Consider the following 17820-nt stretch of genomic DNA (forward strand, 5'->3'; position numbering starts at 1 on the left):
GGGAAAGAGAGAGAGAGCAAGCCCACACATGTCTTAGCCACCACCCCCGCAGCTCCCAGCCAAAGGCTAGAGGAGCTCAACCTGCCTGGGACCTCCCCCACCACCACCACCACATCTTACTAATCTTGGGCATGATGGGGAGATAGGAACGAGCAATGAAGCCAGGATCTGATGGCCACCATCTCTGGTTAGGAGCAGCTCTATCATATCATTCTGATGATGCACCCCCATCCCAAGAGCCTAAATCCCCAAACTTGACCAGTTTCTCACTCAACATGACTAAGGGAGTAAAAAAAAAGAAGGGTACTTCTACCAAGGACAGCAGGTAGAAGACAGGATCGCCTACATACCTGTCATCTAACCTCTTCCTTCCACACTGCAGCTACTACAGATCCCAAGAGGAGATGACTAAATGCCTTGGACCAGGCTTCACTGTCTATCTGGAAAGCACAGTAAAGAAACGAAGCTCTGTTGGCCATTTCTCAGCTTGTTCAGGCAGAAGCCGGGAACAAAGAGAAAGAACACATGTTGGAACCAAATTCCAAAGCTAGGCGCTTAGTAGCTCCATAGTCTTGGACGAGCTGCACAGTCTCTTTGAACTTGCTTCACTTATAAATAAGGGCCCCTCACTCTTAGGATTGGGGGTGGCTGAGAACCTAGAATGCAGTAGGTTCTCAATAACATTGAATCCATCTCTGAAATAGTCCGCCAAGAAGCAGGAGATCAGATACCAACATTAAGTTCTGTGGTTTCTCGGGCAAGATCTAGGAAGAGAAGATACACCTTGACTCTCATGGACTTGATTATCTGGTTTGGTTCCAAAAAGTAAACAGCCTACACTCTAGCCATAGACAGCTCTAGGCTATCTGCAGGTTACATGTGAAGATGGTGCTTCACATACCCAGGGTGGGAGGCATCAAGAGACATCCCATCTGACCATAACACTGCAATTCTCTGAGATGGTTTCATACAAAGATCAGGAAGAAGGTGGGCACCAGGTAAATGATAAGACATCAGTGCATAGCAACAGTGGACAGCAATGGCTGAGACAAAACCCAGGCCTGCTGATGACTCACTCAGCCTGCACAGGAAAGAGTGGAGAGCATCAAAAGAGGTGAAAAAGTTATCTAGGGCTGGGAGAAATTCCTCAAGGGCCATGGCAAGCAGTGTGGACTTCATCCCCTCGGTGACAGACACCCTAACAGAAAGGACAATGGAGGCTGAAAGGGATGCATACAAAGAAGACTGTCATTGGGGTGTTGGTGCAGAACCCCAGTTCACAGGTTCCTACAATGCGGTTCCGATTGCTGAGAGCCACGACACAGCGGAGACAAGTGTACTGAACTCTGGGCAGATGTCCTCACATTGTCAAACATGTGCCCTTGTCCTGACACCTCACTAGGCAGGGAGGGGATTTGACTAAGTGGCTGAAGTAGATGGAAAAAATAAACCAAACCCAGCCCTCCATGTCCTGTGATGTTCTACAAAGCTAAGAGGTGCCATCTTGATGTACAGGAGGGTCAGTGCCAGAATGGGACACTTCATCCTTTGGTCTCTACCTCTCCAGTTCTTCGGCAGACAGAGAGTAAGCAAACAGGACATGGAGGCCCGAGGAAACATTTGAGATGGAACACCCCATCATCCATGTGCCGTACGAAGCCCACACGTTTCACCAAAGCCTCTACTTCTCAAGGCATTTTTTGCTTTCCTCTGGTTCTCCCCGGGTGGCAAGAACAGACCATTTTTAACATTTCAGAGCTCAAAGGAACCCTAGAGACCCAGCCTAGACTCTTAATATGAAGAAATAAACGATCAGAGAGATGTTCCCATTCAGGAAAGTTGCTGAAATCCCTAGGGCTCTAACAGGACTCAACGGTGTCTGATCCTCATACAGCTGCATTGCAGCACGACATGTAAGTGTAGCTACGCAGATGACACGGAGGGCAGCTCACTTCCTAACCACTGGGCCGCAGCTTTCTCGCCAGAGAAATGTCTTCTCTAATACACTCTTTCACGGCTACCCACCCAGACTCCAGAGCCCCAGCACTCGGCAGGGCTTTTTAGCTACTTGGGGTTCTACTTTGAACCCAGACACATTGAGGAAACAGATGTCTGCCTGGTGGGGGGAGGGGAAAAAGAAAGGACTATTGCCCCCAACACCCCTCAGAGTGTCTCCAACCTCGGTGAACAGACTTCATAAATATTCATCAGCTCATTTACATAGCAGCCGGCAGAAGAAAACTCACCTTCTCCTAAAGTGTGGAAGGGAGAGGAATCTAATGAGGCCTGAATCCCTGACCCCATCCCACACTTTCTTAGCATCTTCCTCTAACTGGACAAATTTCACTTAGGCCCATGAGAAGTCCAAGACAGTACATGGGATCACAAGGAGGGTTGAGTGAATAGCCAATGAAAGTGAAGCCCAGAGTCAGGCAGTGTTTGTGATACTTTATAGGGACACCCTACCTATCTTCCCCCTTTCTCACCAAGTTAGAGTGGGAAAAGAGGAAAAGGAAAAGGCCCTAACGTAGTAAACTCTTTAGGTACCACCTTTCAGAAAGGACTGTCCACTCCCCCCCATCATCAAGCCAAGCTTTCCTGCCTGGGGCCACCCCCAGACAAAGCCCTTTTCTAAAAAATAAGGGGATTGACATGGCCCTGCAGGAAACCTAAAGCAGGTCACCATGGCAACCCGAGGCCTTCCCTGCCTAGCCTCTGATAGCCCTGGGACCCCAGGGAGCCACCCCAGGGAGTAAAAGGACTTTAGGAAGGCAGCTTCAGTCCTGCGGCTGCCCTCTCCCTAGCCCAAGTCTCTCCCTCATCCGTTCTGATTGGAAATGCCGCTGAAAACTACGCAAATCCCGAGCTATGAAAATCCCACGGGCTCTGGGGACAGTAGCCTCCGAGGCCCTGAAATGATGAGACACTAATAGCCCTCACTAATAGCCTTCAGCTCAGATGCACTCCTCTCTACCTTTCTGTATATCACCTATACTACAGGGGACGAGCTCGCAGCTGGGACCCTTCCGCCTAGAAAGCTATTCTTGCCCCACCAGGCCTGTCTTTCTTCCCTCAACCTCTTGCTTGGGCTCTCCCAGAGAGGTTTCAGTGGGAGCCCAGTTCTCAGTCCTGCCAGTCTAACTGTGGTAGGAGACTCCCGCCACAATTTTAGTTTGGTGACCCCGCCACTACTAGGCCTGTTCTCACCCCAGGATAGTAATACTGATGAGGGACAGACCCCAAGCCAGAACTCAAGTCTGCTCTCATCCCAGCTAGGGTGGGGAGCCCCCAAATTAAAGGCTCCTCTTTCACTCCCCCTGCTCCACCCAGCCCCCGAGGCAGCAGGAGCAGGCCTGGCGTGTCCCAGCAGTGCCCGCCCAGGCGTGGGTGGGCAGGAACAGCAGCTGGGCCCTGGCACACACACAACTCTGTCGGAGGCAGGCAAGCCAGAGAGTCCTGGAGGAAGTCACTCTCCCCACCTACATGAACTATGCCCGCCTCTTTGTCCCACCTGATCAAAGCTGGTCCACTGGGGTTTAGTCTACCCCCTGCCATGTTTTCCCGCTCCCCCCCCCCACCTCCCAGAGTTCCTAAGAGGAAGAGATTCCTGGCCCAGAGAGAAACCAAAGGAACTACTCAGAGCTGGGAGGGGCAGCGTGCTGGTTGGTGAGTTGGGCTAGGTCACCTGTGCAGGGTGCCCTCAGAGCTAAGCCTAGGGAAGGTAAATGAAGAGGCTGGAACACTACTTACCCTACAGAGGCAGGGCCTGAGTCATACACAGAGCAGATGCAGGCCCGCCTGGGAGGTGAGAGGGGAGAGCCCAGGGGCAGCAGAGGTCTCTTTCCACCCCTGCTTTTGAATTCCTATTCCCTGCAGCAGGCCAGCCTGGAAAGAATGGCACTCGGCACAGCTCTCCCCGATTCAACAAGTCAGTTCCCCTTCCTGGGCATATGCCTCCTTCTCTGGAAAATGGGGCCAAGGCCGACTTCCCAGGGCTGTTGGGAGCACCCGATGAGATCATATGTGAGAGTATATTGTAAGAAGCAAGGTACTACCTGCCTATTACTTAGCATGCCAACCACAGTAGCGTTCAGAAGAAGCAAGATGAAAATGCTCCCACCTCTGGCTTGCTGGCACCCTGACCCCAAACCACCACCACAGAAACATCCTAGGGAGAAGGGTCTTTCACAGTCTTAAAATGCTGCTGGCGAGCAGCCTCCACTTCAGATCCCCTTTTAACCACAGAGTGAGCTAGCGCTAGCCCTCAAACCTGGTATTCCCATGGCAACCAGCAGCCTTCTGGTTGGCCCACTGACCCCATACATAGCCCTAACCCCAGAAAAGTGCTGCACTGATCCAGCAGTGCCCAGGGCCCAGCCATCCCCATGCACCCGAGTTGGTAAGGCAACGGAGAGCCCCAAGAGCCCAAGAGAAGAAAGGGAACCCCCAACTAAGGCCTCACCCCAGCTTCCTCATAGGCCCTTGCCTAGCTTCCCTGGGTGGGGTCAGGGGACAGGAAGCCTTAGGAACTGCTGGGTTCCCAGGACTCTCACCTGTGGCCAATCAGACATAAACTAGAATACCTGACTATTCCGAGAAACTCTGGAAAGGAGTCCCCTTGGGCTGGCCTCCCCAGGACTACGAGCTGGAACAGCTGTGAGGGGGCTGGGGCCACCACTTTAGCTTGGAGAAAGCAAGCAGGAGTTGGGGTCTGCAGCTGCCCCACCCATGCTGGATGGAGTCAAGGGTCCTGGATGCCAAACTGAGCCCCCTACCCCACCCCCATTGTGGGAAGGTTTGTAATGTGATCTCAAACACATTCCCAGTCCTTGGATGTGGGGGGACCTGAGTGGGGGGCAGTACAGGGTCAGAATGGGACCAAAAGACTGAACTGCAGCAGCTGGACTTGGCGGAGGACTCAAGTGTGAGGCTTACCGGCTGCCCCAAGTTCCCGAGGGGAAGCAGCTGGGGGAGGTGGCTTCCCTGAGACCTTTTAGGCCATGCCCCCAGGCCACGAACATACTTGCTCCGGTTTTCACCAAACCCCAGTGGAATCAAACCCATCTTCTCACCCTGTACTCTTGGGGCACCTCTGCCAGGAGGGACCCAGGTGGCAGAAGCTCCCATCACCTAGGGACCACCACCCTGACAGACCCTAGCAGCAGTTTAAGAGACAGATAGGCTGGGAGCCTTCAACGGGCTCTTGCAGCTCCCCGGGGCCAGGGCTGCGTGTGCCCTGCAACCTAGAAGCAGACCCTATCACTTCTTTATTTTGATTTTTTTTTCTCAAAGAGGAAGCAATTAAGCAGGGTTTATAGGCACTGCGAGATATTTAGAGGGAGGGGTGCCAGCTCCTGACAGGGCTGAGGAGAGGGACCAAAAAGCTAGGAGAGGAAGAGGGGAGGGATAAGAGAAAATGAGCCTGCGAGGGAAAGCACGGGCATGTGCGAGAAACAAAAGGACTTGAGAAAAAGAGGCAGAGAGTGACTAAGAGTAAGAGGGAGTGTGAGAAAGAGGGAGAGCAGGCGAGCCTAGCTGGAGAGGGAGGTGAGCTCCACTCTCACGGGGTGGAGAGGGCAACAATGCCGGCCTGAGAGGGAGAACTCAGGCAGGACCCAAGAAAGCAGAACGACAGACAGCGTTTATTAGAAAAGCTGTGGCGGCCCAGGGGTTGGGTGCGGTGGCACAGGCAGGCCCCCCGAGCCGAGGGCAATGCCTGGGTCCTGTCCTCCTGCCCTGCACCTGGTGCCAACAAACGCAGATACAAACTGCATTCCAGACCCCTGAGCATAGATGAAAGGGGGGGCACCAGGATCAGTCCAAAACTGTTCCCAGAAACTGTTCATTACAGAACACAATCCAGGCAGGTTCTACTGAGTCCAAAGTCAGTCCCATTTCCCACCCCAGGAAGCCTGGCCTCAGCTTGAGCTGGACAGGATGAGAGCAGAGGGGACACAACCTTCTCTAGCTGGTTAACTGCTCTGGAGCTCTAAAGGCAGAGGACACATAAAGAGGGACGCTCTGTAGATCTTGTTTCTCCCAGCAGCCCCAACTCTGCAGGAGGGCTCCTCTCCAGCTGTGGAGTTGTATGGTATCTCAACCCAAGAGAGCAATTAGGTCACTCCCATGAGCCCCTAGGATGGGCTACCCTAGGGGGATTGCAATTCTCCTCGCTAAGGAGCATTTCCAGCCTCCACCCTTACAGAGAAGAACTGGGCACTTCACAAGCTCTCCCCATGGGCTTAATAGCCTAGAGGGGTCCCCAAAACCATTTGAGTCCCAGCAGTTAAGGCACAGTAACCAAAGTGGCTTCTAAGTAAGGTAGAAATCCTTGCCAGTCCCTTTCCTTGTAAGGAGGCAAAATCCTTCACCCTGACCCCCCTTTAGCCACCAACGGGTAATGGGACCCTATCTTAACCCAAGGAGAAAACAAGAAGCCCTCTTCTCTCACTTTTGGGGTGAGAGATACACCATCCCTGGGACTCAAAAGGAAAAGGCAGGCGAGAACCTAGGAAGTTAGCAGGGAGCCCACAAGAGTGGACAGGAGGAAATTCCAGAAACAGAAATATGGGAACATGGAAGGAACAGTCACCCCCCTCCCCCCCAGTTTTCCACTAACTGTGTCGTCCACACACTCCCTGGACGTCCAGAAAACGGGCAGAGCAATTATGACCCTGAGTTCCAATCTGAGTCCTAAATGCCAAAAGAGAAAAGGGTCCAGAGGTCACAACAGCCCAGAAACCACTGAGCCACCGCCCTGAAAGGTGTGTGTTGTTTAGAGATGGGAGGGGGCAGAGTTAGGAAGGGGAAGGAGAAGAAAGAAAAGGCCCTTCTTTATATCACTGCCCCCCCACCACTGGAGAAATCTAAGCAAGGCTCTCCAATCTTGGGGGGGGGGCGACTAGAACCTGCCTGGACAGGAATCACACGTTCCCCACCCACCTCCCTCGCTGGCTCCACTACCATTCTCAGCCCTGGCTGGCTCTCGAAGAAGCTCTGCTGCCTGGTTCAATTGGACCCCCGACGGGCACAGGATGGAGCCCCCTCCTCAAACAAACCCTCTTCCACTCCGCCCTTCTCCACCCGCCGCCTTTGTGAGCCGGGAAGCAGCGCCCGCCTTTCTACCTCCCCGGCAGAGAGAAATGGAGGGGGGGGGCTGCAAGAAGAGACGGCAAAGAGAAAGACGGGGAGGCAAACAGGGAAGAAAGACAAATGAAAATGGGAGAAGCCAGAGAAGCGATACAGATGCTACCACTCGCTCCGGGCGCTAGGTCCAGAGCCGCCCTGACACCTAAGCAAAAGAGGAACCTGTGTTCTGGCCTGATCCCTCGTTCAGGTCGATCTCACCCCTGGAGTGGCTGTGAGTGAAAACCACCACGTTCCCAGGGGCCCCGGAGTGGGCTGCTTACTCGCCCCCACCCAGCTCTCTGGTGCGCTCTCGAGCGCCCAGACATCCTAATCTGCCTGGTGTGACCATCGCGACTCGATCTGGGACTTGAGGAAGCTAGGGCCAAACCGAAGGGTCACAACACAGTCAAGTGCCCCCACCCCACCCTTCTGCACCCTGCCCCGACTGCCCGCAAGAAAACATTAGGAAAGGCCAGACATAAAACAGGGCGCCGGACCGCCTATGGATACCCCCCCCACGCACTTGGGGGTGCACGATCTCACCCCGAAGGAGTGCCTCCCACCCTCAGGGACCAGAGCCGATAAGTTACTCACTTAGGGTTAAGAGAGCTCCAGGACACGGGCTCCAGGTTCTTGGCCAGCGGCGTGGCCAGCCGGCACAGCGTTAGCACCACCATCGCTACAAGCCACTTGCTGAGCCAACGCTGCCCAGGCCGGGCCATTTTCCCGGGGGCAGGATGCACTTCAGGATCCCCTGGCGCCTCCTCAGTAAAGCTCGCCTCGCCTGCCCGTGCCGCGCAGCGCTCGGAGCTACTCAGGCGCCCATCCTCCGCAGCCGCCGGCCTTGAAGTACTCCCCTCCCGCCGGCCTCGGGGTCGCTCTCCTGCGCCCGGCTGGCCAGGAGGACTCACTGGGCAGACGTCCCCAACACGGGCATGGGCTGCGGCCTCCGAGGACTCTCTCCCCTGGCCTCTCCGCCGCACGAGGCGCGACGGGGGCTCGCCGCCCCCGAGTGATCCCGCCGGATTCCGCTCGGCTCCCCCAGACTGTTTGAGACCTCGAGTCCTTTCCCCGACGGGGTCTCCCCGCAGAGCGCTCAGTGGTTGCCCCGATGCCTCGACGGTCCTGGGATTGTCGCCTCGGGGAAGAAGAGGGGGAATATCTCCCAATAACGCAAGCTCGGTCCCCAGGCTCCCGACGGAGTGAGTCCCCCTAGTACGGACTCCGTTCCTCCTGGCCACAGTGGGACTCCGCGCCGCGCGTCCCACGACAGCTTCTACTTTAGCACCGGCCCCTCTCAGTGTACTTAAAAGACTAGCACGACCCTGCTGAGCAAACCAGTCCCACCAATTTGCGCCTCTGAAGCCTCGGCCGGGTAGCCCGGCAGCCCGGTCGCCAAGTCCTTAATCCCCGGCGTTTGAGCCCGAGTGTCTGCAGTCAGTGCGAATCTCACACACCCCCCACTGCTGTCCAGCGCGCTTAGACTCCCTCCGCTGCCGCTGAGCTTTCTACTCCCCTGCTCAGGCGAGCACAAGGCCAACCCTGCTCCTTCGAACCAATAGAAAGCTCCGTGACGGGGTCCTTGCCCCATACCACGCCCACAGAGCAGGAAGGGGCGGGGCTTCGGGGAGCTCTTAAGGACGCTGCGCTCTCGATAGCATTAATCTCAATGTGCGGCTCTTGCGGTTATGCTAGTGTCCCGTGTCCCGCTTAGTCTGGTTCCCAGGGCGTTCTTGGGAAGCTGGCGCTTTTCAAAAGCTGCTGGCCTGCTCTCTTTTACGCACACCTGGTCACCATCCGGCCCACTGACCTAGACCAGACAAGCCCTGTCCCAAGTATCTCCAGAAAGCATAGTTCTTGCATTCTTTTTCACGCGCGCGCCTACGCACACCCCCCCCATCTATGCATACACATACTCGCGTACCAGCCGCAGAATCCCACTCTGTTCCCACTTCTGTGGCCAAATCAGTCTGCCTGTTCCTGCCAGTACCCACACTCTTCTGAGACCTCTTTCCACCCTCGAAATGCACTCCTTCCTTTCACTGACCACAACAAAAGTGTCAGCTCTGGGTGCTGGAGACTCGGAAAAAGTACTGTGTCCAAAGGGCAACGGGAGTTTATTTGCATCTAGAGACCAAGCCTTTAAGAATCTCATCTTTGACAGTGAGCCCTGTGAGACCACTCCCTATCCCCCAACCCGGGTACACAGATTTAGTCAGTCTTGTCTGAAGGCACACGAAAGGGCCTGGGGTTGGCGAATAGGGACAAAAGGTCAGGGCTGTACAGAAAGCTCGAGGGTAGAGAGGAAAAGGAGCAGAGCAGAGGCCCTTTGAAAAAGCATAAGCGGGCATCTGGGCCCTGAGATTCCGGACTCCAGCCTTTCCCGGCCTCGGCCTCACCATCTGGGGCTTTGTCTCCCAGCCCTGGCCCATTCTCTCCGCCCCTCCTTGTCTCTTTGCTTATAATTTGGCTCAGTCCCATAGCTCAGACCCTCCCGGTTTGACCTACTCGCCTTCCTCAGGGCCCAGCGGACGTACCCACGTGCCAATGTCTCCCCCTGCTGTACTTCTGTAGACTTGCAGGCTCCCGGGACAAGCCCAGGCCTCCTACCCAGAGCTTGCCATGCAAGCCTGGCACTTGAATTTGAGCACACAAACAGGGACAGGCTTGGCTTCAGCGAGAGGCGCCACTCGGTGTAGGAAAGATTGAAAAGATCTAGGGAAAGATCTGGATTTGGAACTTGGTTTGGGGGTTGCCAAGGATAGAACGACTCCTCTATCCCCTCCTTACCTGACTCTTCCTCTCCACTTTTCTTTCTCTTTTTAATGAATCCGGGCTCTAACTTAGGGCCTCAGACTTACTAGGCAAGGGCTCTAGCAAAAATTGAATTCTTCCTCCTTCTTGCCGCTTTTCTATGGGGATAATTGATTGAACGCCTTTCTTTAAAAGTGCTCTGCCATTTATATGAGTTCCATGCCCACCATTTCCCCTGATGGGAGTGGAGCTACGAGTCTCTAAGCACCACCTCTGTAGTTGCAATGTGGTCATCTATGTCCGGCAGGGTAGAAGGGAAGAGGCTGAGTCCCTCCTACCTTTGGAGATGGAGACTTTCCCCCACCCGGCGGTTCTGGGTCGGTAGTCTAGGGTCTCTGTGTTCCCAACTGGACCCTGCACTGGGATGTAAGCGGAACAAAGAGAGATGAGAAAGGTGAAAAGACACGCCAGCAGTCCACCCGAGACACGCCAGCAGCCCACCCGAGACACGCCAGCAGCCCACCTGAGATCCACGCCATCAAGAGGAACCAAGCATGAGTCTAAAAGGCAGCCAGCAGCTTGCGGCAGGAACCACTGACGTCAGGCCGTTTGCTTTCCCCACCCTTTGAGATCAGTTCTGCCGTCCCTGTTTTTACTTCTGAGGGAAACTAAGGCTCAGGGTTGAAGAAATGACTCTTCCCTGGGGGAAGAGGCTTTGGTTTCTGGTGTCTCTATCCCCAGTCTCATGTATTTTGGCTCTCCCATGGACAAGGACATCTCCTGGCCATTCTCTGCACAGCCCAGATGGACACACTGTGGCCCTCTGTGCTTGCTTGCTCTCTCGGTTCATTGACAGTCACAGGCTGGATGGGGGCCTGGACAGCAGCTACCTTCAGACCGTGGCTCCTCACTCACAGGTCTCAGAAGGTCACCAGGCCTGAAATCAATGGGGAAGGCCATTGATTTTGTCCCCAAGCTAAGGATCATTAGTGCTAAGCCCAGGTTGGCCCCAGAATCTTTCTCTCCATGGCCGCCATGTCCTGTGCCTCTCCAGACAACAGCCCCAAATTAAGTGGGAGCTGCGTGGTTGTGATTTTGCTCCCGGACTTGGGAAACCTGGGAAGCCAGTAGCGTCTGAGTGTGTTGACCTCTATTTCGGGAGGAGGGTACAGTGGAGGAAATGAGGATTGGACTCTTAGGTCCCGACCTGCTCCACACACTGCCCAGCTCTGGTCATAGCATGGCCTTTCTGCCTCAGCCTGCCCACGCTAGCTTCAGGGACTTCAGGGCCATGGCCAGACCTACTCTCTGCCTCGGCCAGAGCTGGCCACTGAAAGTTCCCACCCCTGCCAGACCCTGGCAGGACCTCAGTTTGTAGTGATCCAGGTCCCTGACTGAGGGAAACAATTATTCCCTCCGGGAGCCCGAGAGGATCCGTGGGGGAATGCTATTCTCTTACCCAAGCCCTTCCAGTCACCAGGCTGCCAGAGCCCACAGCTCCCCGGTCACCGTGTCAGCATACACACGTGCATGCCAGGATTCAAGACAGCTTGTGTTTCCTAAGTGCCGGCCAGGCTAGTGAGCTGAGCAAGCCTTGTCCACGGAAGTGCCAAGCATTGTGGGGCTCCAGGCCCAGGTGTGTAAGGAAACATATGGTAGCAGCAGGAAGCCTCAGGCACTGGACAGCGTGTGTGCATGCTCCTCCCACACACACCATGGAGCTGTGCCTTCTGGTCCCAGCTGCTCACGCCCATAGGAGGGAAGGAGGGGGGTAACTTTCAGTTCTATCCCCTTGGGCAAAGCACCTCACATCTGGGGGCTTGTTACTGTTCTTGGCCTGGAGGAATTTTACTAAATGAGATAATGTGCAGACAAGGTTTGGTTAGTGTCTCTCCTGGCCTACCAGGGGGCTTACTCAATGGAAACTTCCTTCTTCCACAGAGCCTCCCATGGAGACGCGCTTATCCCTAGTGACACACCTTTGCTCCAGTCCACACATGCTTTGTGTGCCACGTGTAGATTTTCCAGTTCCCCTCTAGTCTTACACACATTCATGTTCCCATCCAAACTCCTGGGCCGCAGCTGGCGGGACGAGGGCCTGCCCTTCCGGCACCTAGAGTGTAGTCCTTCAGCTCTCTCTTGTCGGTGCAAAGGTGCCTTCCTCTGGCTGCAGATCTTGTCCTTGACCTTTCTCCCTGCCCAGAGCTAGTTACCCCAGGCCACCCCTCCAGAAAGGACAGAAGGCAGGCCACCTGGACAAATGAGTCTCTAATCACAGCTCTCTGTCACCACCCCAGGGCTCTGGGCTGGGGAGTGGCGTTTAGAGGAGCCACCAGGACCAGCCAGAGGCAACAGCTGGAAAAGCAACTGAAGGGGCAAGGGGCAAGTTTCCTGACTCTAGATGCCATGCCAATTGGCGAACCCAGTGAGGCTGGCCACCCTCTGATCTCAGCAGGCATCTCTGGCACCACTGGGCTTCTTGTCTGTCCCCTCAAAATACGCTGCATCTGCCTGTACCCTCCCTACCATTATACACACCCGTGCCCCCCCCCCGGCAAAGAAGAGCCCCAAGCCAGAAACGGCAGGTGACTGCTTTCACCTGGTGCCACAACACCTCACTTTAGTCTTGCAACATCCCTGACATTGCGCCTTCCCCTTTTGAAACAGAAAGCCCAAGGCCCCGAGTTCCGTGTGGCTGCATCCTGTCCTCTGCTCCGCCATCTTGAGTCCTCAAGCAGCTCAGCCCTAGTCCTGCTTACGACCACCTCCATTTGCCTTCTAGCTGAGGGCAGCTCATCTCCAGACTGGGCCCAAGCTAACTTCCCTCCTCCAGGGGATTTTCTGGCTTGTCCATGTGACTCTCCGAGCCACCCCCCTCTTCTTTCTCTACCATCTGTTCCAGGACCCTAGAACTAGATCACCCAGAGCCTGTCCTGGGCAACTTGCTGGGGAAGTACGTTTCACAACAGGGGCTGGGGACTTTCAGGGTGATCCCAAGGGCCAAAGGTTCAACCATTCTTTACCCCTAGCCCTTCCCTGTCCCCACTCCTGCTGTGTGCCTGGTTTATGGGTGTTTGCACTGACGTCACCTTGATCTGTCAGTTGACAGCCTGGCTCTGGTCAGGCCACTAAGGGGGATGACACCAGGAAGGAGAAGAGCCCCCACCAGGTCTGGTCCCTCGCCCTCCTGTGTCTCTCTGTCCTACCCAGTCACATCCCTTAGTCCTAGTAACCTGACCCAAGTCTTCAGGTCCCATTTAGGCAAATGGTCTGCCTTAGGCCCAAAAGAACGTGGAAAGGGCATAGAAAGGGCATAGGAGAACCAGTGCCTAGCAGCTGACTGAGGCTCTGGCCTGCAGCTAGGGGTCAGGGTTTCTCTGAGGTGTCACCCCTGGCATCTCAGCCCTCTTGTGTTTCACCAAGCTGGTCTCAGCTTCTTTTACAAGGTCCTCTGTCCTGCCTGCTCTCTGGTGCAAGAAGAGGTGGCCCAGGTGTGGGGGGAGCCTGGAGCACTGTGGTCCAGGCCACCTGTTGCTCCCTCACTCTGGTTACCTGGGGAATGTATAAGGAGGGGCAAGGCCATTCATCACTGTCTAGGACTCAGGAATTCAGGGGAAGGGAACAGCAGCTGTCCCTACTTGTCACTGACCCAAGCCTGGCTCCCTATCTTAGAGGGGGAGGGCAATGGTGTCTGGAGGAACAGCACCTTTGCCCAGACCAAAGAAAACAGCGGACCCAGCAGGCTCCGTGTTTACGGAGCCAAGCTGCTGTGGAGGAACAAGCCAGGTTGAGCAAGCAACGGAACAGTCTGAGGGGCAGCAGCTGCCTGGAAGAGCTAAGCCCGCATAAGCCTGTGCACTCGCTTCTTGCCTCATACCTTAGCAAACAGGCTAAAGGGTCAGATTCTGGGGTTTCTTCACTGATAACCCCAGGCCTGTGGGAGACAGGTCACGAGTTTTAAGGGACTTCCTTGGACAGATAAGAGCCCAAATCCACCTTGCCAGATAACTCCTGGCAGATATGCGGCACTTAGGCCCAAGGCCCTCCTACTGTTCTTCAATCAGTTCAGATGACAACATGGCTGACCCTGAAACCTCCCTTCCCTGTGCACAACTTAGCCCAGGTGGGGTTTATAGCCCATTCCCACCTCCACCGACTTCCCACAAGAGCCCAATTTCTTTTGAGACCTTTAGACTCCCCGCTACATCCCCATACCCAGCTTTCTACCTCCCCAAAGCTGCCTGCTGAGGTAGGTGAGGCTGAGGTGCTGATCCCAATGAACACACCGCCTAGGGGCTTCCTCACAGAATGCTGACACTCACGCTTCCCACTCACGCTTTCAAGGCCTGGCTGGTCATTCACAGCCCTTCTTCAGGACACAGAGCAATATGACAGCCTCTGCCTGGTGACAAGGGCGTGTGAACTTTCTTCCAGGGATTTGTCCTAAGTGAGCGGTGTGAAGGTAGGAAGATTAGAAGCCCATGAAAGGAGAGTGGCTGAAGGTATCAGGATTACAAAGACAGGAGAGGGAACGAGGGAAGAGGTGGGTATCAAAGGTAAGAAAAGTAGGTTTTTTGACAGATCATGAAATCAAGGAGACAAAGTCCTTGAGGAAATACTTCCCTTGCCCCAGCAGCTTCCCTATTCTTCAAACTCTGTCTCCCTCCAGTGGCTAGTTTAAGAATTGCACTCTCACCCAGCCTGATACCCAACAATTCAAACAACAGCTCAGGAGTCTGCCAATTTGCAGTGCTGGCTGGGTGAAGGCTAACCTCCGTCCTAAGATGGAAAATTAAGTTACCAAGTCTTAAGCATTCACTTCTGGGTAGCCTTCTTAGAAGACGCTAGTCCTGACTCACAGCACTGTCTCAAATTGCCATTTTTGGACTCAGGCAATTAATGTGCATCTTACCTGTCCCATTAAACACTAACCTGAAACAGAATCCTCTGACTGTTTCTTCTTTATCCGGCGTGCCAAGTCTAAGTACAAGGGCGGACACACAGGGACACTAATTGCCAATAGAGATGATGGCGGTTCCGAGAGTGAAAGCTATAATTTACTGAGCACCTGGTATGCTCCAGGGACTCAAACAGAATGGATTTTATATAGAGACAAGGAAGTCAGGGCTCTCAGAAGCCAAACAGCTTAAACAGCATCTCTCGTCCAAGGGTTCTTGTGTCAGAACCCAAGGTTTGACCCAGGTCTTTCTGGCTCTTAGGTACAGGCATCGCCATCTTCTATGTGACAGATACTTTCTTTATCCTTGAAAGGGAGAGGAGGATGACCCCAAGTCAGTTCCTAACAGCACAGCTGATGTGGTCTGCAGCGAGTCTTGTGTGGAGCTCAGCACACGGAATGCCTTGCTGTATTAACTTCCTTCTATCTCCCCTCCCCAAGGCGACTCTGCTCCAGTTTGATCAATTGGCTGATGGATCAATATCGGCTGAGATGCTCCGTCTCCCTGATCTGCCAAACAAGGAGGCTGTCTGTGGTCCAGCCAAAGACCCATCCAGTCAGCGGACCCAGGGAAATGTCTAGACTCCGGGGCCAAGGAACGTGATTCCATGAGAAGTTTGTTCAGTCTTTTAGGGATCAGCATGGGTCGGTCCAGTTCACAAACACTGTTGGCCCTTCCATGGGAGCCTAAGCATATTCTGAAGCCTGAAACCTAACGAGAGAGATGAGAGCCAAATTTGCTAATACAGGCTAGTAATCACAGCAGTAACAGGTTCAAGGTCATCCCCAGCCACATAATGACTTTGAGGCTAGTCTAAGCTATGTGAGGTGCTGAGAGAGAGAGAGAGAGAGAGAGAGAGAGAGAGAGAGAGAGAGAGAGAGTTGTATGTCTTTCCCTCCTTGATGCTATGCTGTTAGCTAACATTCTCAAGCCAACAAGCACCGTACAAAAGAGGTCCCCACCAATTGGCCCTGGATTCTTTTTCAATCTCTATTTTATGCATATGGGTGTTTTGACTGAAAGTATTTCCGTGGAACACATGTGTGCCTGGTACCCACCAAGGTCAGAAGAGGACATTAGGTTCCCTAGAGTTGGAATTAGGCATGATGCAAGCCACCACATGAGTGTTAGGAACAAAATCCAGGACTTCTGCAAGAGCAACAAGTGTTCTTAACACTCGTTCAGCCATGTCTCCAGGGCCTTGCTTGAGACATTTTATTTGTAAGCAGCTTGATAACCCTGGAGGACGCTGAGATAGGTCACTGTGGCCCAACAAAGCCCCTCCATGAGGGTCCCTTCAGGAGCTCAGTTGTCCAGAAGAGTGCCCGCTTTGGCTTGAGCCAACTGTGAGGGGCCAAGGTGGGCACCACCCTCCCTCTTTTTTCCTGCCTCCCCACTGACTTGGCCACAGTTGGGCATTAAGGCCCAGGACCTGGTAAACTGTGATCCCTCCCCTTTCTGCTTCATTTGGGGAGGAACACACTGATTACCGTAGAGAATCTTGGCTGTATCCCCCAGGGCCTCCCAGGGCCCGCTGGTGACACTTTCGGAAGGGACAGGCCATCCTTAGCAACTCAATTTCCACCAGCGACTGACAGGCTCTCTTCCAGCCTGGCTGATTGCTCAGACTGACGGCACTTGCCTGCCACTCCGAAAATCGACACTCCAGGTACTCACTCATTAGAGAAGATGGGCCTGCTGCCGCTGCCTGCACGTATCGGAACCTCCGGGAGAAACACAGCTAGCGCCTACACAACGGGCATTAAGGTCAGCAAGCCTTCCCCGCACACTCATCCACGCCCTGATGAAACAGGACCGCTGGAGTCCGTGGGGCCCAGGTGGGCACTGTGGGAGCATATGTCACCCTACTCGGCTCATCAAGGCTTGGACAGGGAGGGCTGTCACCCAGGCCTCGTCATGAGGGAGTAGGAGCCTTCCTTATAGTCATCGCGGAAGCTGAATGACGCATGAAAAGCATTTATCTGCCGAATGCCATAGAAAGGTTAGGCCTTCTTGGCTGGTTTTGAGCGCTTCAAATGTTTGTTCACCATTTATATCTCATTCCTGCTCTTCACTTTTATTGAAACTGGGGTTTGGAGTCTACGTTACTTTGACCATGTTACTGATTTTCAGGTTTGCCCTTATTTCTTGACAGCTTGATAGAGAGCGAATGTGTATGCCAGAAAAGCTGCTCCTTTAAAGTGTCCATCCAGAGCCGGGGGTGAGGCCACACCTCGCCAGCAGACTGCTTGCCTGCCATGTTAAAGCCCAGGGCTTCTCTCCCAACACCATGAAAATCAGCCAGTCAACCTAGCTCTGTGCATCTTAATGCACTTGGATCGCTGGGTAAATATCACCATAGACTAATTTCAAAAAGTTTCACTACCACCATGGTAAACCTATATCTGTTTTTAGGCACTACCCATCCCATCCTCCTTCCTCACTCCAACTGGAGACTACTCTTCTTCTCCTCCTCAGTAGATCTGCCTATCCTGAACATGTCGTATAAATGCACACATCATGTGCTCTTTGGTGGCTTTCTATGTCGGATTTATTTTAGAGGTTCATCCATGTTGAATGATATTACTACGTGATCTACTACTGCATGGACCAAGGATGCAAGTTTACCCCTTTTTCACTTCATGAACATTGGGATCATTTCTCCTCCTGCCTATTATGAGCCACATTGTAGGGCTGGAGAGATTGCCCAGTGGTTAGAGACAATGGCTGCTCTTGCAAAAGATCTGGGATCGACTCCGGCGCCCACATGGTGGCTCATAACTGTAGCTCCAGTCCCAGGTAACGTGATGCCTCTTCTGGACACACACACACACACACACACACACACACACACACCCTTCCAGCTGAGGTTTGGGAGCTCAACCAAAACCCATCAAACTTCTGCTCCTCCTTTCTTCCCAACACTCTCTTCTACACACACACACACACACACACACACACACACACACACACACACCCA

The 17820-nt window shown here is 53.9% G+C and overlaps 1 protein-coding gene across 1 annotated transcript in view; it reads right to left on the bottom strand.

Moving 5' to 3' along the window:
• Efnb1 (ephrin B1) overlaps positions 1-8649 on the bottom strand; it is a 14131-nt gene extending 5482 nt beyond the window's left edge. The window contains exon 1 of the mRNA XM_005358626.3: positions 7723-8649. Coding sequence (XP_005358683.1) covers positions 7723-7850 — 128 coding nt within the window. The 5' untranslated portion in view covers positions 7851-8649. The remainder of the gene's footprint in view (positions 1-7722) is intronic.
• Between the last annotated feature and the right edge of the window lie 9171 nt (positions 8650-17820).

Source organism: Microtus ochrogaster, chromosome X (genome assembly GCF_000317375.1).
Source record: "Microtus ochrogaster isolate Prairie Vole_2 chromosome X, MicOch1.0, whole genome shotgun sequence".
Lineage (NCBI taxonomy): Eukaryota > Metazoa > Chordata > Mammalia > Rodentia > Cricetidae > Microtus > Microtus ochrogaster.